General features: G+C 39.1%; 1 protein-coding gene and 1 long non-coding RNA gene across 2 annotated transcripts in view; one reads left to right on the forward strand and one right to left on the reverse strand.

The window, feature by feature from the left end:
* Nucleotides 1–24,684, reverse strand: part of HOOK3 (hook microtubule tethering protein 3) — a 137,895-nt gene that overhangs the window by 73,730 nt on the left and 39,481 nt on the right. The window contains exons 5-7 of the mRNA XM_050800387.1: nt 17,658–17,790; nt 7,040–7,107; nt 376–438 (exon numbers count right to left, since the gene is read on the reverse strand). Coding sequence (XP_050656344.1) covers nt 376–438; nt 7,040–7,107; nt 17,658–17,790 — 264 coding nt within the window. The remainder of the gene's footprint in view (nt 1–375; nt 439–7,039; nt 7,108–17,657; nt 17,791–24,684) is intronic.
* On the forward strand, nt 13,360–13,849 carry LOC126960791 (uncharacterized). The gene is made up of 2 exons (XR_007728106.1): nt 13,360–13,447; nt 13,766–13,849. It is a non-coding gene; the product is annotated as an uncharacterized LOC126960791 (long non-coding RNA).

A 24,684-nucleotide genomic window follows, 5' to 3' on the forward strand; every position in this document is an offset into this window, starting at 1 on the left:
TTTATTCTTATGATTCATATAATCATAAGCTGTAACATCTATTGTGTTAAATGTGGCACATTGCTATCACTAACAGAAAAATAAAAATTCATGATTAGAAAACAGGAATCACAATAAACTAAAAAATTAACCTATTTCAAAGTAGGTTATGCAATGGCACTTTAATTGCAAATGCATTTTATTACAAATTACAAACTTAATTATAAATGTGTAAATTCCATTAGTAAAATAGCTTATGTACTTAAAATTTTAGGTAAAATATAAAGAATTATACCAATATAATCCAAAAGCAATTTTAACCCATTCTTCTCATTAACATCTGAAGCTTATCCTTTTCAACCTTTTCATGAATAAAAACAATGTAAAATTATATACCTGGCGATCAAGGTCAACATAGGCATCATTTCCAGCAGAGACAGGAGATTCTTTACTCATCAGCTGAAATCAAGATTTAAATGACTATAACTATAAGACAAAAAAGACATTCTACATAAAATACTTAACATAAGAAGATTAATACCCAGCCACTATAGAAATATAAAAATTAAAATGAAACACACATGTAAAACACTTTGCATTACATTAAAGCTTCTGAGTCTGGAACTTTTTTTGTCCCCACTCCAGAATAATGCCTTCATTTAAAATTAGAGGGCTGGGAGGCAGAGGAGGGCAGATTATGAGGTCAGGAGTTCAAGACCAGCCTGACCAACATGGTGAAACCCGTCTCTATTAAAAATACAAAAATTAGCCAGGCATGGTGGCGCCCACTGGTAATCCTAGCTACTCAGGAGGCTGAGGCAGGAGAATCACTTAAACCTGGGAGGCGGAGGTTACAGTGAGCCGAGATGGCACCATTGCACTCCAGCCTGGGTGACAGGGCAAGATTCCTCTCAAAAAAATAAATAAATAAATAAATAAACAAATAAATAAAATTAGAGGGCTATCAGCACCATAAGACAGGGCAAGAAAAAAAGAAGTAAATAAAATAATAAATTGAATTAGAGATCTAAATCCTGACGCTCTTTTTCACTGCAAGCCTAGTAATAACAATCTAGTATTACTTATTCTTATCACAAAAACAAGTTATTAAGATTAAAATGTGGCTACATACTTAAAAATAGTGGCTTCTCACTAAAAATAGCAATACCATTTATTTCTAAAGAACAAATGTGGACAACATCAGTATTAGCAAAAATTACTGGCTAATGTTTAATGATAACACACACACACTGACGCCCTAACCCTTACGTTGCAAAGAGAGAAGATCCAGAGATCTTCTGGATCTCTGGGGAGAAGGGAACAGAATTCTGGTTATGACAACTGTCAGGGAGAGACTCAAATGGTCCCAGTCGCCTGTTGTTTCCTTCTTATATTCTGTTTTAAAGACAAAAGGGAGAGGGACAATCAGTAATGTGGGGATGTATAACTGGGTGTTGTGGTACACACCCTTTAGTTCCAGCTACTCGGGAGGCTGAGGTGGATGGAATGCTTGAGCCCAGGAGTTGGAGAATACAGTGAACTGTGATCACACCTGTGAATAGCCACTGCACTCTAGCCTGGGCGACGTACTGTTGAGATCTTGTGATTCCAGCAACAGCTCTCAATAAAAATCTAGGTATCCTACTTTGAGCACAACCATCTCTCATCGTAGGCCTCTCATTATATTTTATCTGTTCCTCAACATCAATAAGACTTCTGGGCCCCATCCCTCTTTACTTTCTCCTTGTCTTTCAGTCTTAGCCCACCGTTTCACTTTCTTCCTCACTTAGCTCAGACTTGATAGTGAATGTAGTTGATTTCTTCTGCTAACATTGTCTACCATTGTCCCCTCCCTATTTTCGATTCCTAGGTTCATCACTTGTTTAATCAATTATTTTCTCTAGATTTCATGTCTTTCTATGACTTTTGTCAATATTCTCTACTCTCCTCTGACCTCATTTTTTCTGTCAAAATCTCAATCCAAGATTAATCCAGCTACAACTGCCTATACGCTACCTACACCCTGACTGCTAAAGTCACCCCACGGTATAGATGGGGAACTGGTTCTAGGACTCAGGCATATATCAACATGCACACACACTCAAGTCCCACAGGCAGCCCTGCAGAACTTCCCTATGTGAAAAGCTGGTCTCTGTACATGTGAGTTTCACATCCTGCAAAGACAGTATATTCCATCTGTGTTTGGTTGTAAAAAAACCAAAAAAACAAAACTGCGCAAAAGTAGACCTGTGCAATCCAAACCTGCATAAAATAGACCCATGCTGTTTAAGGGTCAACTGCATTGAGAAGGTAAAAAAATTTAAAAACCACAAAACTGGTGTCATTATTAATAAAGTTTTCAATCTCAACTGGGGCTTCAATGCTACTCAAAAAGCATAGCTGTTTTCCCCAGCCAACAGCCTCATTTTCATCAGAGATTATTCCACACTGTTCCTGCTTCTCAAACCTCACCAACTCACCCACACTCATCATCAGACTATCTTGCCTTCAGATAAGAATTTCCAATACCCTAATTTACAAACTTAGTGACAGGCATGCCCACCCCTTCCTTTCTTCATTTCTGTTACAACACAAGGGCTCTTCTTCTCACCCAAGGCTAATCCCTGACTGTGCTTTCAACTCCATCTCTTCCAGCATCTCCTATGAGACTTATGCTTTGTGAGGCAAGAGACCATGTCTATCTTTTTCATGGTTGTATCCGTAGTGCTGACTACAGTGCTTGGTACATACTGGGTACTCAATAAGTATTTGCTAAATGAATATGCAAATAATAGACATATTAAAACTCTAATTGGGATTCTATTTTACATACAACTTTATATCTTGTTCTGGTCATTTGACATTTAAAATTTTTTCCTTCTGTTCTAAGATACCCTTTCACACATTTTTATCAACTATGTAATATTCCATCATATGGATGTACCACAATTGAAACACTAGCTTACCAATGGATATACATTGTTTTCACGTTTCTGTTAATATAGAATAGTTTGATAAACATTGTTGTGTCCAGTCTTGGTCTGAGTTTTTAAATAATTCCTTGGGATAGGTTCATAGAAAGTCACTTGGTCACAGATTTAATTTAAAAAAATTCCTGGTTATAGATATACCACCTGTTATTATAGAAAAAATTTAAAATATAGAAAAGGGTAAAGAAAATTCGGGATAGGTTCATAGAAAGAAAGTCACTTGGTCACAGATTTAATTTTAAAAACATTCCTGGTTATACATATACCACCTGTTATTACAGAAAAATTTAAAAATATAGAAGAGGGTAAAGAAAATTCAGCTATTTGGAGAGTTAACATTAAGTAAGTTTATTTGTTTTCCTTCATCTTAATTTTTAACAGAAATGGGATCATATTGTTCATGTGCTTTCTGTCTACCTTTTTAAACCTAGTATGAGTTTTCCCTTATGTCATTAAATATTTTTCAAAGATATGCTTCAATATCTATGCCAGTATATTGGTATACCATAATTTATTTATCCATTGTCCCACCGCTGGGTAGTTATTTCTAATGCTTTAGTACTAGTAAATAATACTGAAGCACACTATATTGAGGGGATATAGCACAATGGTTGTAGGTATGGGCTCTGCACTCAGACTGCTTAGACCTGAGTGCTATCTCAGTCACTACTTCCTGTGTGAACCTGAGCAAGTTATTCAAACTCTCTGTTTCTTTTTATAAAATGAAGACAATAATATACACCTCACAGGATTGTAGTGAATTTTCCTTTATACTGTGATAAATATACATGACAAAAATTGCCATTTTAACCATTTTAAGTATAAATTTGGAGGCATTAATTGCAAGTGTACAGAAATTTAAATGGGCTAACAAATGGAAATTGCTTAGTCACAGCCCAATCAAATGCTTGTTATGACCATTATGTATCTTTGTATTTTACTTTTTCTTTCTGAGATGGAGTCTCGCACTATCACCCAGGTGCAGTGGCGCAATCTCAGCTCACTACAACCTCCACCTCCCGGGTTCAAGCCATTCTCCAGCCTCCCGAGTAGCTGGGATCACAGGTATGTGCCACCACGCCCGGCTAATATTTGTATTTTGAGTAGAGACGGAGTTTCACTATGTTGGCCAGGCTGGTCTTGAACTCCTGACCTCGTGATCCACCCGCCTCGACCTCCCAAAGTGTTGGGATTTACAGGTGTCAGCCACCGCGCCTGGCCATATTTTACTTTTTTTTTTTTTTTTTTTTAAGGATAAATTCCTAAAAGTGGAATTACAGGATCAACTACAGTAAAGCAGAATGGTTGGCGGTCCTCTTATTCTTTTCCCTGCTCTTGCTTAGTAACAGAAGCCTGGAATTTTGGTTGGGTCCATGACTATCTAGAATAAGGACCCCATTTCCCAGACTCCCCCATGTGGCTAGGTGGGTAATATCTGGCTAACAGGAGTGAGAATTCCTGCAAATTTACTTGCAGGAGGTGGATAAACCTTTCCTCAATCCTTTCTGCTGGCTGGAAATACAAATGTGAAAGCCAGCACTGAACCACTAGCTGGGAATCACGTATTAAGAACGGCACAGCAGCAAGATGGAAGAAAGCTGGGTTCCTGATGACTATAGAGCCTCCACACCAACCCAGGACCACTTGAGAACAAATTAAACTCATATCTTGGTTGGGTAACTATAGTTTGGTATTTTAACATGACCAATCTAATCTTATATTATATAAAAGGGGATAACATTTTTAAAAGATACACCAGTTTGCATTCCTGCCATCTGGTGCTGACTGCTGACTGCTAAACTAATGAACTCATTAAAAGCTTTGCTGGGTAATAAAGAATTTCCCTAGAGATAGGAGTTGTCTTTGCTATTCGCAGTGGGCCCCTAGATAGTTTAAGCTAACGAGATGACTCCAGATAGGAGTTGGCCACTCCAGAAAGACCAATCATGTGATCAGAAGGCTGGGGCTTTGTTATCGGCCTGACCTCTGGGAAACAAAGGAGGCTGAAAATTGATTTGGACATCATGGTCACTGATTGAATCAAACATACAGATGTAATGAAACTCCAACAAAGATTCTGGATATAAAGGCTCAGGTAAGCTTCTCTGGTTGGCAATACTCTGCATATTGCTACCATGGGGTGGGGGACAAAAGAAACTGCATTTGGGACCTTCCCTGACCTCACCCTATGCATTTTTTGGTTTAACAGAAACTTAATCCAGAAATGCATTTAATTTTATTTATATACACTTGCTGTAATAAAGCTGTTATCCTTCCTGACTTCTGTTAGTTGTTCCAGTAAATTACAGAATGCGTGGAGATAGTGGGAATCCTTGAATTTGTAGGCAGTTGGTCAGATGGCAGGGTGGACTGGAGACCCCTGAGCCTGGAGCTGGTGTCTGAACTGTGGGCAGTCTGTAGACAGTGATACCTTTAAATCTGTGAAGTTTGGCCTAACTTTGGGTAGTTGGTGTCAAAAGTCATTGGAAGATTTTTTAAGCACAACTTCATCTCAATTTGCATTTAATTGATTATTTTTCATGTTTTTCTTTTGTATTTTTTGCTTTTTTTTTTTTTTTTTTTGAGATGGAGTCTCACTCTGTCAGCAGGCTGGAGGACAGTGGTGTGATCTCAGCTCATTCCAACCTCCGCCTCCTAGGTTCAAGCGACTTTCCTGCCTCAGCCTCCCGAGTAGCTGGGACTACAGGCATGTGCCACCACACCCAGATAATTTTTGTATTTTTAGTAGAGACGAGGTTTTACCATGTTGGCCAGGATGGTCTCAAACTCTTGACCTTGTGATCCGCCCGCCTTGGCCTCCCAAACTGCTGGGATTACAGGTGTGAGGCCATCGCACCCGGCCTGTCTTTTTGTATTTTTCAATGTTAGGTGCATATTCGTGTCCTGCATACACTTTGTGATTTCCCTTAAGGGTTTCTTCCACTGCTTTTATGATTAAAAACATTCTCACATCCTGAACTTGACCAGCTATTAATCTCTATTTTATTTTTACTTTTACAGTTTTAGGTTTTACATTTAAAACGTAAATATTCATGTAGAAATTGCTTTGGGAATGGCTGGAGGTGAAGATTCATTTTCTACCAAACAGGAAACCACTAGTTAAGTGTGAGGAAGACTGCTGGTTTAAGATAGATATTATTTGGCCAGGCGCCATGGCTCACGCCTATAATCCTAGCACTTTGGGAGGCTGGGGAGGGTGGATCACCTAAGGTTCAGGAGTTCGAGACCAGCCTGACCAATATGGTGAAACCCTGTCTCTATTAAAAATACAAAAACTAGCCAGGCATGGTGGCATGTGCCTGTAGTTCCAGCTACTCAGGAGGCTGAGACAGGAGAATTGCTTAAACCTGGGTGGCAGAGGTTGCAGTGAGCCAAGATCACGCCATTGCACTCCAGCCTGGACAACAGAGTGAGACTCGGTCAAATAAATAAATAATAGATATTATTTATTATTAGCTTTAGGAATTAGTCTATTACTATTTCATTAAGGGCACTTTAAAAAATTAGGAACAGCTGGCTGGGCATGGTGGCTCACACCTGTAATCCCAGCACTTTGGGAGGCCAAGACGGGCAGATCACGAGGTCAGGAGATCGAGACCATTCTGGCTAACACGGTGAAACCCCATCTTTACTAAAAATACAAAAAATTAGCCAGGCATGGTGGCACACACCTGTAGTCCCAGCTACTCGGGAGGCTGAGGCAGGAGAATCACTTGAACCCAGGAGGCAGAAGTTGCAGTGAGCCTAGATCGCACCACTGCACTCTAGCCTGGGTGACAGAGTGAGACTCCGTCTCAAAAAAAAAAAAAAATTTTAGGAATAGTTATATCTATATCTGCAAAATAAATGTTTAAGATTTAAATAAAATCGGAAAATTTAAATGAGTCTGATTTTTTAGAACAAAAACAAGAAAAGTTATATCATAAATGCAAAGTAAAAACTCTTTAAAAATGAGGAAAATCTCTTTCAAATTTTTCTACTTGTATTATTTATACTCACGTTCACTCCTTTAATTTTTCATAAACTATAAGCATGAAGCTCCAACATACCTCTTGAATGGCTGTCATGACAACATGTTGAACAGATTCCTCCATCATCATAATGGCTTGGATGTACTCTGAAAACAAGAACAATCTGGAATGTCACTGTTCAAGTTAAACATGGTCAAGGCAGCTAAGGCTCATACTTCATAAATCCTTATAAGTCGTTCCCCTGTGTTTTGATTCTTCGTAGGAATCCCACATACACCATTAAATGTATTGGTAAAGTCCGAAAATCACACTATTTATCTTTCCTTAAGATCTTTTCTTTCCTTTTCAACATTCCTTCTAAAGTTGAGGCTACAGCTACAGGTCACGAGAATGGAATATTGGCATGAGTACGTGCCAATGTAAAACGATGAAATGGTAAAGCCTGAAACCAGGATGGAAAAAACTCCGTATTTTTTTTTTCTAAAATCTAAAAATTACCTTTCACATTACTCTTTGCTATACAGTTAAAAAAAAAACCTGAATTCTGTGCTTTATTTTTATGTGACATCAACGTGCTGCATTAATTTCTGCCTTAATATTTCCTTTCTTTTTTTGAGATGGAATCTCACTCTGTCGCCAAGCTGGAGTACAGTGGTGCAATCTTGCCTCACTGCAACCTCCGCCTCCCGGGTTCACTCAATTCTTCTGCCTCAGCCTCCCAAGTAGCTGGGACTACAGGCGTGTGCCACCACGCCCAACTAATTTTTGTATTTTTAGTAGAGACCTGGTTTCACCATGTTGGCCAGGATGGTCTCGATCTCTTGACCTCATGATCCGCCCGCCTCGGTCTCCTAAAGTGCTGGGATTACAGGTGTGAGCCACCGTGCCCAGCCTGCTTTAATATTTTCTTCAACAGCAAATAAAAAAAATGAAACTGAGAGCTGCTTAGGACAAAGAATTGAGATGAATTTAACATACAAATTGATACCATAGTTAAACAAATATTGTATAATCCCAGGCTTTAAAATAATTATTGACTGGTCTAAGGGTAGTGAGTTATCACAATTGACTGTTCACGGTTACAGATGAACTCCTTGTTCTACTACTTCCCCCTTCTCACTAAGGCACTTGAACAGTCCAACACAAAAAATAAAATGATCCACACCTCCAATAAGCTAAAGCAGCAACTTCATCAAATTCATCCTCACTACTGCCAAAAAATAGAAAGATCTCTTTGTTATTAGTAATGACAAACTTGAAAATAATTTCTTGCCTTCTAAAAGAGCCCCGGAAGCAGTTTTCATTTCTGAATCCAACAATGGATTACAAAAGTAATATTAAGGATAAAAAGGCAACAGCCCAGGTGGACTCCAACAAATACGGTAAATATGTTGCAGTAAGAAACATGTAAAACAGTAAAGTAATTAGGAAATTTTAGGCTCAACGTACCTCTCCAACCCCATATATCCAAACAACGTACACAATAAAACCTCACTCCTTGAGGGGTCTTACCATGAAAGGCCCCTCAAGAGTACTTTAGATAGTTTTAAAGTACTCTTTTGACAAGAGATTCATGTAGTTGAAATGACAGTTGTAATCCTCTACCCAATAGAGGATTTAAAATAAATGAGGTATTTTTACAATACTATTAAATTATGACTTCTGGTTAATGCTAAAGCTTTAGTTTATCAGAAACATGTTTTTAAGGAAGTATTGTCCTAAGGCTACTTGTACCCAATCAATTGTTTGGTTGTAAGTACAAACATACATAACACGACTAAATTATAGGCATTGTTCTTAGGCCAACAATAGGAATATCATAACTTAATCGCTAGTTAGTAAAAAAAGAATTCCTTTAGTCTGAGCTCAATTTTTAGTTTTGTTTTCTTAATGAGAATCACCCTATGAGTGTTGGAATACAGAAAGGGAGATTTTAGATGCTCTGTTCAAAAGTATCGAACACAGAATTCAAAGGCTATGAAGAAACCAGCACAGGTAGGATGATTAAACAGCTCTAAAAGTGACACTGTGAACATGGAAGAGAAGCAGCAGCGGCACTGATAATGGGGAAGGAGAATTTAATGACAGCCTGTTGAAAGTGAAGGAAATAACAGTGGACTCGAGGGGTGAGGGGTTAGTAGGTGTGAGAGGGGAAGCGTTAGTTAAGAAGCGGTGTTGCCACGTCAAGGCCCTTCCCCGCGAACACCGTAAAATGCTAAATGATAAAATGATGATGAGAACTAAATTACAGTACAGTTTTTTAAATAAAAAAATTTATGAATCTTTAAAAGTCCAAAATACAAATGATATGATATTACTGGGTGTGTGTCTATGAGGCAATGCTGGAGAATGAGGTGTGCTATGTGAGGCAGCTTATCCTGAAGGCTTCACTGTCTAAAATTCACAGCATAGTTTATCACAGGGAATATTAAGTTTAAATGTGGAAGAAACATGAGTTTTTGTCCTTGTCTAGCCTATCACAGGTAGGAAGTATTGGGCAAGTCACATAACACTTACGAGTCCCAGCTTCCTGGTCTGTAAAAAGCATTTTTAGGTACCAGACAGAAGGAAGATAATAAATAACAATTATTATTAGTGTGTCTTCTACTACTAATCTTTGTTTTTTCAAATTTACCACCATTTTATTTACCCCAATTTGAGAAGTAAGATAGCCAAGACAAATGTGCACTGAGTCAACATCCCTAACAGATGCTCCTCACTTCTTCTAATTAGGAAACACATTTAAACATAAGCCCCTTTTAATCTGTACAGTGTTTTACGGAGTACAAAGCACACACACACACAATTTCATTCACTCCTCATGTCAACCAGCTTTTACATCCTTACTGTGCAGACAAAGACACAGGTTAAGTATCTCATCCCAAGTGAGTCAGGTAGTAAACAGCAGAACTGCTTTAGTGAGTTTTATGTTATATACCATAAATATGCAGTGACAGCTAATATTTAACCACTCAGACACTCATGTACTTGATTCATAGCACTCTACTGTGTTCCTAAGAGCAGAGGATGTCCTGAATCTAGACAAATGAGATGTTAAAATTTTGTTCAATAAGTTTCCATTATTTACACAATTTTGGGGGGAAACTCAATCTAGGTGTTCCTACAGAAAATTTGTTCTGAGTGAGAACTTCAAAAAGTATTATAATTGACTATCTTCTTTCCCATTGGAATATGCATATAGGTAACATCTCTGTCTTTTCCTAGTCCTATTCTGTAGTAAATATAATTAGCTGACTCTCAACAGTTATGCATTTCCAAAGACCCCTACATATTAAGGAGAATTCCAGAAGTCAATGAATTTCCTAAAGGGATACATAAGAAGTTATTATCTGATATTAATCAACTTTAATTAAATAATTTCTATCCCTACCTTAAAATCAAAGCATCTACTCAGAGATTTAATGTCTCAAATCTTACGTATACTAATCTCCTAATCTATGACAGAATCTATCTCCTACTCTATGTTAGACACTTCAGGAATATACATAGATCACAATTTCAGAAAATTCCATATTTAATTCTTGAGTTAAATTGAATAAGCAAACTAAAATTTACCGTAAGAAAATGGTGGCTGGGCGCGGTGGCTCACGCCTGTAATCCCAGCACTCTGGGAGGCCGAGGCAGGCGGATCATGAAGTCAGGAGTTCGAGACCAGCCTAACCAACATGGTGAAACCCTGTCTCCACTAAAAATACAAAAATTAGCCAGGCGTGGTGGTGCGCGCACCTGTAATCCCAGCTACTCAGGAGGCTGAGGCAGGAGAATTGCTTGAACCTCAGAAGCAGAGGTTGCAGTGGGCCGAGATCACACCACTGCACTCCAGCCTGGGTGACAGACTGAGAATCTGTCCCCCGCCCCGCCCAAAAAAAAAGAAAGAAAGAAAACGGTATGATAAAATAGGAATGGGGCTAGAGAGAAATACATTGTTTTAAAAAATACTGAATTAGAGACCAATAAAATTAGTCATAGCTTCAAGAAAATAATGCTGTCTATTATTAAACATACCACGGAACACCAAAAAAGTACAAACAACAAGTTAATAGAAATCTGCTTTGCACTACAAGGGGTAAAGGGTGCGGAAACAAGAAAAAAACCTTTGGGCTTAAAAAAAAATCCATCATCTTCAACATAAGTGATAGTTACATACTGTGCTGTCATCACTTATAATAGCCCCTATCTCCTGCCTAATTTTCCTTCATCCTTTTCTCACTATACCCCAATTATAGTTTGGCGGGTTTTCTAATTCCTCAGAGATAACCTAGGTCTTTCCTACATTCAGTTTCTACTATTTACATTACTCTTAACCCACTGTCTTCCACAGTTTTACTTAAATAACTTCCCTGACCCCAAACCCAGGCTATCTCCCTTTAAGCTGTAGCTGCAGAACACTCGCCTCTGCGCTCACCATACAGGTTATCTGTGGCATTATTTAATGTCCTTCCACTCAAGTTCCTCCAGGGCAAGCACTTGTCTGTTCTGTCTAACACTGTGTTCCTAGCCCCTAATGTAATGTATAAGTTCAATATTTGTGAAATAAATTGAATATAGAAGAAAAAATGAATTTAAGGTAAAATTGATCTACTTTATTGCATAAATTTGAACTGCAGCTTTTAGAAAACAAGTGATTTCTATGCAAATCAGTAGTTGTCAATAGAGGAAAAAAGCTATTTAAGATTAGATAAGCACTCTGGAAGAACTATAAAAAGATATTAATTACATTATTATCTATATATCAAGACTGGTCTTCAAGTAGCTTCAACAAAGTGCAAATCTGTCAACTTGGACTTGCTGTACACATAAAACTATATTTAATTAACAAAATCTGTAAATTAAAAGTTAACTTACTGAGAATAGCCTTCTCTAATTCTACTTTAGTGGTTTTACTAATTTACATTCCATTTATTGATAAAATAAATATAATCATTGCACACCACCTAATGACATTTAAAAAACTGTGGCTACTGCCGGGCGCGGTAGCTCACGCCTGTAATCCCAGCACTTTGGGAGGCCGAGGTGGGTGGATCATGAGGTCAGGAGATCGAGGCCATCCTGGCTAACACAGTGAAACCCCGTCTCTACTGAAAATATAAAAAATTAGCCGGGCGTGGTGGCGGGCGCCTGTAGTCCCAGCTACTCTGGAGGCTGAGGCAGGAGAATGGCGTGAAACCAGGAGGCAGAGCTTGCAGTGAGCTGAGACCGCGCCACTGCACTCCAGCCTGGGCAACAGAGCGAGACTCCATCTCAAAAAAAAAAACAAACCAAAAAACAAACAAACAAAAAAATTGTGGCTACCTGAAAGTTCACAAAAATACACAATAAAACAATTGAACAAAAATGTTTTAAAATACTATATATAGGCTGGGGTGGTGGCCCATGCCTGCAATCCTAGTGCTTTGGGAGGCTGAGGTGCATGAAGTCAGGAGTTCGAGACCAGCCTGACCAACATGATTAAACTCTGTTTCTACTAAAAATACAAAACATTAGCCAGGCATGATGGTGCACGTCTGTAATCCCAGCTACAAGAGGCTGAGGCAGGAGAATCGCTTGAATCCAGGAGGCGGAGGTTGCAGTGAGCTGAGATCATGAAACTGCACTCCAGCCTGGGCAACAGAGCAAGACTCTGTCTCGACAAAATAAAATAAAATAAAATAAAATAGAATAAAATATTATATGTAAAACTTATAATGTGTTCATGTTTCCTAGTAATAACTAATGTTTTGTGAACCACTACTATGTGCAAGACACTGTACTGTTCTACATACACGATCTTATTTAGTTTCCACAATAACCTTAGGAGGTAGGTACTATACTGAATCTCTATTTTACTAAAAAACTAAAATACAGAGATTAAGTGATCTACTCAATGTCCTTCAGATTGTCTGCAAGAGGTAGAAACGAGTGGAATTCACGGGTTGAGGCACACTGCAGCTCATGCTCTTAATCTTGTACTTCAATGTAACAATAATGATATAATATATTGGGTCATTTCAGCTCTGGGAGCTTAAAATGGGGTATTTTAGATTGCAATACAAAGGACATGGGAAAAAATAAAAGACAGTTTTCAGATTTACATGCTTAGCGAGAAATTTTTCTAGCAGTGATAGATAATTTATTTTATTATTTTTTTCTGAGAAAAAGTCTCAATCTGTCGCCCAGGCTAAAGTGCAGTGGCGCGATCTTGGCTCACTGCAACCTCCACCTCCCAGGCTTAAGTGATTTTCCTGCCTCAGCCTCCCGATTAGCTGGGATTACAGGCGCCCACCAAGGCGCTCGGCTAATTTTTGTATTTTTAGTAGAGATGGGGTTTCACCATCTTGGCCAGGCTGGTCTCAAACTCCTAACCTCGTGATCCACCTCCCTCAGCCTCCCAAAGTGCTGTGATTACAGACCTGAGCCACTGAGCCTGCCCCCATTAATTTTACAAGCCTGTTTATCGATGTTAAAATTAATCCCAAGGCTTTCCAGGTTTTTCTTTTTTTTTTTTTTTTTTGAGACGGAGTCTCGCTCTGTCGCCCAGGCTGGAGTGCAGTGGCACTATCTCGGCTCACTGCAAACTCCGCCTCCCGGGTTTACGCCATTCTCCTGCCTCAGCCTCCCGAGTAGCTGGGACTACAGGCGCCCGCCACCTCGCCCGGCTAATTTTTTTGTATTTTTAGTAGAGACGGGGTTTCATTGTGTTAGCCAGGATGGTCTCGATCTCCTGACCTCGTGATCCGCCCGTCTCGGCCTCCCAAAGTGCTGGGATTACAGGCTTGAGCCACCGCGCCGGGCCCGGTTTTCCAGGTTTTTCAAGGTTTTCTTGCCAGAGTATGTGAATACAAAATATCCTGTGGTATTCCTTTTCTCTTTTTTTGAGACATGGTCTTGCTCTGTCGCCCAGGCTGGAGTGCAGTGGTGCGATCTTGGCTCACTGCAACCTCCGCCTCCCAGGTTCAAGTGATTCTCATGCCTCAGACACCTGAGTAGCTGGGATTACAGGAGTGTGCCTCCACACTCAGCTTATTATATTTTTTTTTCCTTTTTTTTTCTAGTAGCGACGAGGTTTCACCATATTGGTCAGGCTGGTCTCCAACTCCTGGCCTCAAGTGATCCGCCCACAGTGGCCTCCCAAAGTGCTGGGATTACATGCATGAGCTACTGTACCCGGCCTCCCATGGTATTTCTAAAAGTTGTACAATTATTTTAAAATAAATTAAACAATTTTGATATACATAATACTATTCTTTCCTTTAAAAGATAGTCAAGGCAACATCTAAAATATAAGTCAGGGAGTAATTTCTTTTTTATTTATTATTATACTTTAAGTTCTAGGGTACATGTGTACAACGTGCAGGTTTGTTACATATGTATACATGTGCCACGTTGGTGTGCTGCACCCATTAACTCGTCATTTACATTAGGTAGATCTCCTAATGCTGTCCCACCCCTCTCCCCCTACCCCACAAGAGGCCCCAGTGTGTGATGTTCCCCTTCCTGTGTCCAAGTGTTCTCATTGTTCAATTCCCACCTATGAGTGAGAACATGCGGTGTTTGGTTTTTTCTCCTTGAGGTAGTTTGCTGAGAATGATGGTTTCCAGCTTCATCCATGTCCCTACAAAGGACATGAACTCATCATTTTTTACGGCCGCATAGTATTCCACGGTGTATATGTGCCACATTTTCTTAATCCAGTCTATCATTGATGGACATTTGGGTTGGTTCCAAGTCTTTGCTACTGTGAATAGTGCCGCAATAAACATACGTGTGCATGTGTCTTTACAGCAGCATGATTTATAATCCTTTGGGTATTTACCCAGTAATGGGATGGCTGGGTCAAATGGTATTTCTAGTTCTAGATCCTTGAGGAATCGCCACACTGCCTTCCACAACTGTTGAACTAGTTTACAGTACCGCCAACAGTGTAAAAGTGTCCCGATTTCTCCATATCCTCTCCAGCACCTGTGGTTTCCTTTTTAATGATCGCCATTCTAACCGGTGTGAGATGGTATCTCATTGTGGTTTTGAGTTGCATTTCTCTGATGACCAGTGATGATGAGCATTTTTTCATGTGTCTGTTGGCTGCATAAATGTCTTCTTTTGAGAAGTGTCTGTTCATATCCTTCGCCCACTTGTTGATGGGGTTGTTTTTTTCTTGTAAATTTGTTTGAGTTCTTTGTAGATTCTGGATATTAGCCCTTTGTCAGAGGAGTAGATTGCAAAATTTTTCTCCCATTCTGTAGGTTGCCTGTTCACTCTGATGGTATTTTCTTTTGCTGTGCAGAAGCTCTTTAGTTTAATTAGATCCCATTTCTCAATTTTGGCTTTTGTTGCCATTGCTTTTGGTGTTTCAAACATGAAGTCCTTGCCCATGCCTATGACTTGAATGGTATTGCCTAGATTTTCTTCTAGGGTTTTTATGGTTTAGGTCTAACATTTGTCTTTAATCCATCTTGAATTAATTTTTGTGTAAGGTGCAAGGAAGGGATCCAGTTTCAGCTTTCTACATATGGCTAGCCAGTATTCCCAGCACCATTTGTTAAACTGGGAATCCTTTCACCATTTCTTGTTTTTGTCAGGATCCCACAGAAATACAAACTACCATCAGAGAATACTATGAACACCTCTATGCATATGCAAATAAACTAGAAAATCTAGAAGAAACAGATAAATTCCTTGACACACACACCCTCCCAAGACTAATCCAGGAAGAAGTTGAATCACTGAATAGACCAATAACAGGCTCTGAAATTGAGGCAATAATTAATAGTCTACCAACCAAAAAAAGTCCAGGACCAGATGGATTCACAGCTGAATTCTACCAGAGGTACAAGGAGGAGTTGGTACCATTCCTTCTGAAACTATTCCAATCGACAGAAAAAGAGGGAATCCTCCCTAACTCATTTTATGAGGCCAGCATCATTCTGATACCAAAGCCTGGCAGAGACACAACCAAAAAGAGAATTTTAGACCAATATCCCTGATGAACATCGATGCAAAAATCCTCAATGAAATACTGGCAAACCGAATCCAGCAACACGTCAAAAAGCTTATCCACTATGATCCAGTGGGCTTCATCCCTGGGATGCAAGGGTGGTTCAACATACGCAAATCAATAAACGTAATCCAGCATATAAACAGAACCAACGACAAAAATCACATGATTATCTCAATAGATACAGAAAAGGCCTTTGACAAAATTCAGCAGCCCTTCATGCTAAAAACTCTTATTAAATTAGGTATTGATGGGACATATCTCAAAATAATAAGAGCTATTTATGACAAACCCACAGCCAATATCATACTGAATAGGCAAAAACTGGAAGCATTCTCTTCGAAGACTGGCACAAGACAGGGATGCCCTCTCTTACCACTCCTATTCAACATAGTGTTGGAAGTTCTGGCCAGGGCAATCAGGCATGAGAAAGAAAAAAAGGGTATTCAATTTGGAAAAGAGGAAGGCAAATGGTTCCTATTTGCAGATGACATGATTGTATATCTAGAAAACCCCATCGTCTCAGCCCAAAATCTCCTTAAGCTGATAAGCAACTTCAGCAAAGTCTCAGGATATAAAATCAATGTGCAAAAATCACAAGCATTCCTATACAAAAATAAAGACAAGCAGAGAGCCAAATCATGAGTGAACTCCCATTCACAACTGCTTCAAGAGAATAAAATACCTAGGAATCGAATTTACAAGGGATGTGAAGGGCCTCTTCAAGGAGAACTACAAACCACTGCTCAACAAAATGAAAGAGAATACAAATGAATGGAAGTACATTCCATGCTCATGGATAGGAAGAATCAATATTATGAAAATGGCCATACTGCCCAAGGTAATTTATAGATTCAATGCCATCCCCATCAAGCTACCAATGACTTTCTTCACAGAATTGGAAAAAACTACTTTAAAGTTCATATGGAACCAAAAAAAGAGCCCACATTGCCAAGTCAATCCTAAGTCAAAAGAACAAAGCTGGAGGCATCACGCTACCTGACTTCAAACTATACTACAAGGCTACGGTAACCAAAACAGCGTGGTACCGGTACCAAAACAGAGATACAGACCAATGGAACAGAACAGAGCCCTCAGAAATAACACCACACATCTACAACTATCTGATCTTTGACAGGGAGTAATTTCTTAAGGAAAAGTATGTACCAGATTTTGGGTTAGGAAACCCAGTTCAAAATTTCTTTTTATTATTTAAACATTGCATATAATGATACTCTTCCCTCTCTTTTTCCCCACAGCAGAGGCAAACTTGCAAATGTTTTCCAAATACAATATGCCTAAAAAAAGAAAAGGAAAACCTGAAGGCATCTGTTACAGATATATGTTGGGATGGCAGACCTGAATATCTATTAAACTGCTGTATGTCTCTGCTCATTTTTTCCAGATTAGGTAGATGTTGTCAATTTACCAGCAAATTTCACTGCATTCAGTGTCATTATCTACTCAAGGAATTGTGTGGTATTGCACAAAGGAAAAAATATCACCCCAATCAAATTTATTTTAATGTGCAAAATTCACTTAAGCTTAAAAACAAATTACTAGTAAAACTGTAGAAAATGGCATTCTTTGGGGGTGGCCTTAAACAGATGTTACTGTTGGTACTGGTGATTTATATATAAATATACAATATACAATACTTTCCTTCATTATTTTAAATGCAAACATGAACTTGAAACAAATTACCTTGCTTCTGTTCACAGTTCACAGCACAGCCTAAGATGAGCTGAAGCATCCTTCCAAGCTCTGCTGCATCAGAATGCTCCCCAATAAGGTTGACATCAGGAAGGGTAAAGTCATTAATTTGCTGTCCTAAAATCTGAATGGAGATAAAAGGATTATAATTGCATTTACATTTATATGACCAAAAAAAAAAAAAAAAAACTTGATCGAGATTAGTTTGTTTTACCAGAAACTCATTGCCAAGGACAGAATGATTATGTTCCATTTCACTCCCAATTTCTATTTTTACCTACCATACCCTAAATTATAACTATCTTGAGTTACAGCAACTTAGTTCCTAGTCTGGTATGTGGCATGTACATCGAGATAAAAAACAAAACAAAACTGAGTACTCCAAGAAGAAAGGTGTGTATATTCTTTGAAGAAGTAGACCTAGAGAGGTTAAGAACTAGGGGGAACCAGAAAGACCTGAGATTAAATATAAATTCATGTCCCCAACAGTAAGATTCTTACTAGTCACCTTCACTCCATTTGATTGCCAAAACACTGGCAGCAAAATACGTATGTCAGGGAGGAGCATGAAGGATTTCTTTATAGGGAAATTGACTGTTCCCACATGAAATGATTCATATGCAGACAAATGGGCAGGTCTCTGCCTGACAATCCTACAGTGAAATGTACCACTCAAAAAGCACCCCCAACTCAGATTCCAATCAGTTTTTGATAGTGGTTTACTTTTAAATGTCAACAAACAACCAAGGACCATTAAAATATTTGAGACGTTTCCAACATCAAAAATAGACAAAAACAATGAAAGCAAACTCAGAGAAAAGCAAATAATGCAGCAAATGAAAGAAAATAAAATTTTAAACATCCTATAACTAGACATACACACAGGTGGTAAAACTATCAACACAAACAAGAAAATAATTATTTAAAAACCTGGGAATCATGGTTTTCCCTGGATAGGAGGTGAGGAAAGAGGTTGTGATCAAGAGGTTGTGATCAAGAAGGTAAACACAAGCCCTGGTAGGTGCTGGTGACATTCAACTGACCTATGTCACATGGCTGCTCACTTCACAATTACCTTTAAAATGTACATGTACATACAGTACGCTTTTTTGAATGTATGTTTATTCTACACTGAAAGACTACTGGGGGTTTTGGAGGAGTGGGACTGGTATTTTATTTTTTCTTTCTTTTTTATTTTTTGAGACTGAGTGTTGCTCTTGTTGCTGGAGTGCAATGGCATGATCTCGGCTCACTGCAACCTCCCAGGTTCAAGTGATTCTCCTGCCTCAGCCTCCCAAGAAGCTGGGATTACAGGCGTGTGCCACCACACCCAGCTAATTTTGTATTTTTAGTAGAGATGGGATTTCACCATGTAGGTCAGGCTGGTCTCGAACTCCTGACCTCAAGTAATCTACCTGCCTGGCCTCCCAAAGTGCTGAGATTACAGGCGTGAGCCATTGCACCTGCCCAAGGGATTGGTATTTTAGATGGATGGTCAAAGAAGCCCTCTATGCTAAGTTTAAAACTGAGCAGAATCCTGGAATGAAGAGGCAGACCATACAGTTATAGGTGGGGGGATGCAAGACAGAGGTTACGACGGGCAGAGTTGTGAGGTAGCAGTGCACTTGATAAACTCCAAGAACAGTAAGGTCAGTGTGGCTGGGGAAGGGGTAGAAGACAAGGTCCAGGGGTCAGGATGGGGGAGGCATGTCACTTAGGTCCTCAGAAGTTATGTCAAGAATGGGGGTTTTATTCTAAATAATAAGGAAAACAAATTGAATTAAATGAATAGAAATATACCACCAATCAGATTAAATTAAATTTTTTTCCTTGAATACAAAAATCAGTTCCTAAAAGGACAGAAAAGAAATTGCTGGCCAGACACGGTGGCTCACGTCTTATTTTTTTGTTTTTTGAGACACAGTATTGATCTGTCGCCCAGGCTGGAGTGCAGTGGCGCAATCTTGGCTCACTGTAACCCCTGCCTACCGGGTTCACGCCATTCTCCTGCCTCAGCCGCTCGAGTAGCTGGGACTACAGGCACCCACCACCACGCCTAGCTAATTTTTTTTTTTTTTTTTTTTTTTGTATTTTTAGTAGAGACGGGGTTTCACTGTGTTAGCCAGCATGGTCTTGATCTCCTGACCTCGTGATCCGCCCGCCTCGGCCTCCCAAAGTGCTGGGATTACAGGTGTGAGCCACTGTGCCCAGCTGGCTCACACCTTTAATCCCAGCACTCTGGGAGGCCGGGGCGGGTGGATCACCTGAGGTCAGGAGTTCGAGGCCAGCCTGACCAATATGGTAAAATCCCGTCTCTACTAAAAATACAAAAATTAGTTGGGTGCGGTGGCAGGTGACTGTGGTCCCAGCTACTCGTGAGGCTAAGACAGGAGAATTGCTTGAACCTGGGAGGTGGAGGTTGCAGTGAGCCGAGATCGTGCCACTGCACTCACTCCAGCCTGGGTGACAAAGCAAGACTCCATCTCAAAAATAAATAAATAAATAAATAAAATAAACAAAATGAAAAGACCAAACCTATGTTTGATTGGTATACCTAAAACTGACAGGGAGAATGGAATCAAGTTGGAAAACACTCTTCAGGATATTATCTAGAACTTCCCCAACCTAGCAAGACAGGCCAACATTCAAATTCAGGAAATACAGAGAATGCCACAAAGATATTCCTCAAGATATTCCTCAAGAATAGCAACCCCAAGACACATAATCGTCAGATTCACCAAGGTTGAAATGAAGAGAAAAATGTTAAGGGCGTCCAGAGAGAAAGGTCAGATTGCCCACACAGGGAAGCCCATCAGATTAACAGCAGATCTCTCTGCAGAAACCCTACAAGCCAGAAGAGAGTGGGGGCCAATATTCAACATTCTTAAAGAAAATAATTTTCAACCCATAATTTCATACCCAGACAAACTAAGCTTCATAAGCGAAAGAGAAATAAAATCCTTTACAGACAAGCAAATGCTGAGAGATTTTGTCACCACCAGGCCTGTCTTACAAGAGACCCTGAAGGAAGCACTAAATACGGCAAGGAAAAACTGGTACCAGCCATTGCAAAAAACATACCAAATTGTAAAGACCATTGACGCTATGAAGAAACTGCATCAACTAACGGGCAAAATAACCACTAGCATCATAATGACAAGATCAAATTCACACATAACAATATTAACCTTAAATGTAAATGGGCTAAATGCCCCAATTTAAAGGCACAGACTAGCAAACTGGATAAAGAGTCAAGACCCATCAATGTGCTGTATTCAGGAAACATATCTCACATGCAAAGACACATATAGTCACAAAATACAGGGATGGAGGAAGATTTACCAAGCAAATGGAAAGCAAAAAAAAAGCAGGGCTTGCAATCCTAGTCTCTGATAAAACAGACTTTAAACCATCAAAGATCAAAAGAGACAAAAAAGGCCATTACATGATGGTAAACGGATCAATTCAACAAGAAGAGCTAACTATCCTAAATATATATGCAGCCAATAAAGGAGCACCCAGATTCATGAAGCAAGTCCTTAGAGGCCTACAAAGAGACTTAGACTCCCACACAACAATAGTGGGAGACTTTAACACCCCACTGTCAATATTAGACAGATCAACAAGACAGAAAATTAACAAGGATATTCAGGACTTGAACTCAGCTCTGGACCAAGCAGACCTAATAGACATCTACAGAACTCTCCACCCCATATCAACAGAATATACATTCCTCTCAGTACCACATTACACTTATTCTAAAATTGACCACATAATTGGAAGTAAAACACTCTTCAGCAAATGCAAAAGAATGACAATCGTAACAAACAGTTTCTCAGACCACAGTGCAATCAGATTAGAACTGAGGATTAAGAAACTCACTCAAAACTGCACAACTACATGGAAACTGAACAACCTGCTCCTGAATGACTACTGGGTACATAACGAAATTAAGGAAGAAATAAGTAAGTTCTTTGAAACCAATGAGAACAAACATACAATGTACCAGAATCTCTGGGACACAGCTAAAGCAGTGTTTAGAGGAAAACTTACAGCACTAAATGCCCACAGGAGAAAGCAGGAAAAATCTAAAATCGACACCCTAACATCACAATTAAGAGAACTAGAGAAGCAAGAGCAAACAAATTCAAAAGTTAGCAGAAGACAAGAAATAACTAAGATCAGAGCAGAACTGAAGGAGACAAGACATGAAAAACTCTTCAAAAAAAAAAAAAAAATCAATGAATCCAGGAGCTGGTTGCTTTTTTAATAATTAACAAAATAGACCACTAGCCAGACTAATGAAGAAAAGAGAGAAGAATCAAATAGACGCAACAAAAAATGATAAACAAGATATCACCACTGATCCCACAGAAATACAAACTACCATCAGAGAATACTGTAAACACCTCTATGCAAATAAACTAGAAAATCTAGAAGAAATGGATAAATTCCTAGATACATACATCCTCCCAAGACTAAACCAGGAAAGAAGTCAAATCCCTGAATACACCAATGACAAGTTCTGAAATTAAGGCAATAATTAACACCTTACCAACCAAAAAAAGCCCAGGACCAGACGGATTCACAGCCAAATTTCACCAGAGGTACAAAGAGGAGCTGGTACCATTCCTTCTGAAACTATTCCAAACAACAGAAAAAGAGGTACTCCTCCCTAACTCATTTTATGAGGCCAGCATCATCCTGATACCAAAACCTGACAGAGACACAACAAAAAATGAAAATTTCAGGCCAATATCCCTGATCAACATCAATGCAAAAATCCTCAGTAAAATACTGACCATCTGAATCCAGCAGCACATCAAAAAGCTTATCCATCACCATCAAGTCGGCTTCATCCCTGGGATGTAAGGCTGGTTCAACATACTCAAATCAGTAAATGTAATACATCACATAAATAGAACCAATGACAAAAACCGTACGATTATCTCAATAGATGCAGAAAAGGCCTTTGATAAAATTCAACATCCCTTCATGATAAAAACTCTCAATAAACTAGGTATTGATGGAATGTATCTCAAAATATTAACAGCTATTTATGACAAACCCACAGCCAATATCATACTGAATGGGCAAAAGCTGGAAGCACTGCCTTAGAAAACCGGCACAAGACAAGGGTGTCCTCTCTCACCACTCCTATTCAACATAGTGTTGGAAGTTCTGGCCAGGGCAATCAGGCAAGAGAAAGAAATAAAGGATATTCAAATAGGAAGAGAGGAAGTCAAATTGTCTCTGTTTGCAGATGACATGACTGTATATTTAGAAAATCCCATTGTCTCAGCCCAAAATCTCAAGCTGATAAGCAACTTCAGCAAAGTCTCAGGATACAAAAATCAATGTGCAAAAATCAAAAGCATCCCTATATACCAGTAACAGACAGAGAGCCAAATCATGAGTGAACTCCCATTCACAATTGCTACTAAGAGAATAAAATACCTAGGAATACACAACTAACAAGGGATGTGAAGGACCTCTTCAAGAAGAACTACAAACCACTGCTCAAGGAATTAAGAGAGGACACAAACAAATGAACAAACATTCCATGCTCATGAATAGGAAGAATCAATATTGTGAAAATGGCCATCCTGCCCAAAGCATTTTATAGATTCAATGGTATCCCCATACAGCTACCACTAACTTTCTTCAAATAATTAGAAAAAACTACTTTAAATTTCATATGGAACCAAAAATGAGCCAGTATAGCCAAGACAATCCTAAGCAAAAATAACAAAGTTGGAGGCATCAAAATACCTGACTTCAAACTATACTACAAGGCTACAGTAACCAAAACAGCATGGTACTGGTACCAAAACAGATATACAGACCAACGGAAGAGAACAGAGGCCTCAGAAATAATGCCACACATCTACAACCATCTGATCTTTGACAAACCTGACAAAAACAAGCAATGGGAAAAGGATTCCCTATTTAATAAATGGTGCTGGGAAAACTGGCTAGCCATATGCAGAAAACTGAAACTGGATCCCTTCCTTACATCTTATACAAAAATTAACTCATGATGGATTAAAGACTTAAAGGTAAGACCTAAAACCATAAAAACCCTAGAAGAAAATCTAGGCAATACCATTCAGGACATAGGCATGGGCAAAAACTTCATGACTAAAACACCAAAAGCAACTGCAACAAAAGCCAAAACTGACAAATGGGATCTAAGTGAACTAAAGAGCTTCTGCACAGCAAAAGAAACTATCATCAGAGTGAAAAGGCAACCTACAGAATGGGAGAAAATTTTTGTAATCTATCCATCTGACAAAGGGCTAATATCCAGAATCTACAAGGAACTTAAACAAATTTACAAGAAAAAAACAACCCCATCAAAAAGTGGGCAAAGGATATGAACAGACACTTCACAAAAGAAGACATTTACATGGCCAATAAACATATGAAAAACAGCTCATCATCATTGGTCATTAGAGAAATGCAACTCAAAACCACAATGAGATACCATCTCACACCAGTTAGAATGGTGATCATAAAAAGTAAGGAAACAACAGATGCTGGAGAGGATGTGGAGAAATAGGAATGCTTTTACACTGTTGGTGGGAGTGTACATTAGTTCAACCATTGTGGAAGACAGTGTGGCGATTCCTCAAGGATCTAGAATCAGAAATACCATTTGACCCAGCAATCCCATTACTGGGTATATATCCAAAGGATTATAAATCAATCTACTATAAAGACACATGCACACATATGTTTATTGCAGCACTATTCACAATAGCAAAGACTTGGAACCAATCCAAATGCCCATCAATGATAGACTGGATAAAGAAAATGTGGCATATATACACCATGGAATACTATGCAGCCATAAAAAAGGATGAGTTCATGTCCTTTGCAGGGACATGGATGAAGCTCAGAAACCATCATTGTGAGCAAACTATCACAAGAGCAGAAAACCAAACACTGCATGTTCTCACTCATGGGTGGAAACTGAACAGTGAGAACACATGGACACAGGGAGGGAACATAACCC

This window comes from Macaca thibetana, chromosome 8 (assembly GCF_024542745.1).
Source record: "Macaca thibetana thibetana isolate TM-01 chromosome 8, ASM2454274v1, whole genome shotgun sequence".
Taxonomy (NCBI): Eukaryota; Metazoa; Chordata; class Mammalia; order Primates; family Cercopithecidae; genus Macaca; species Macaca thibetana.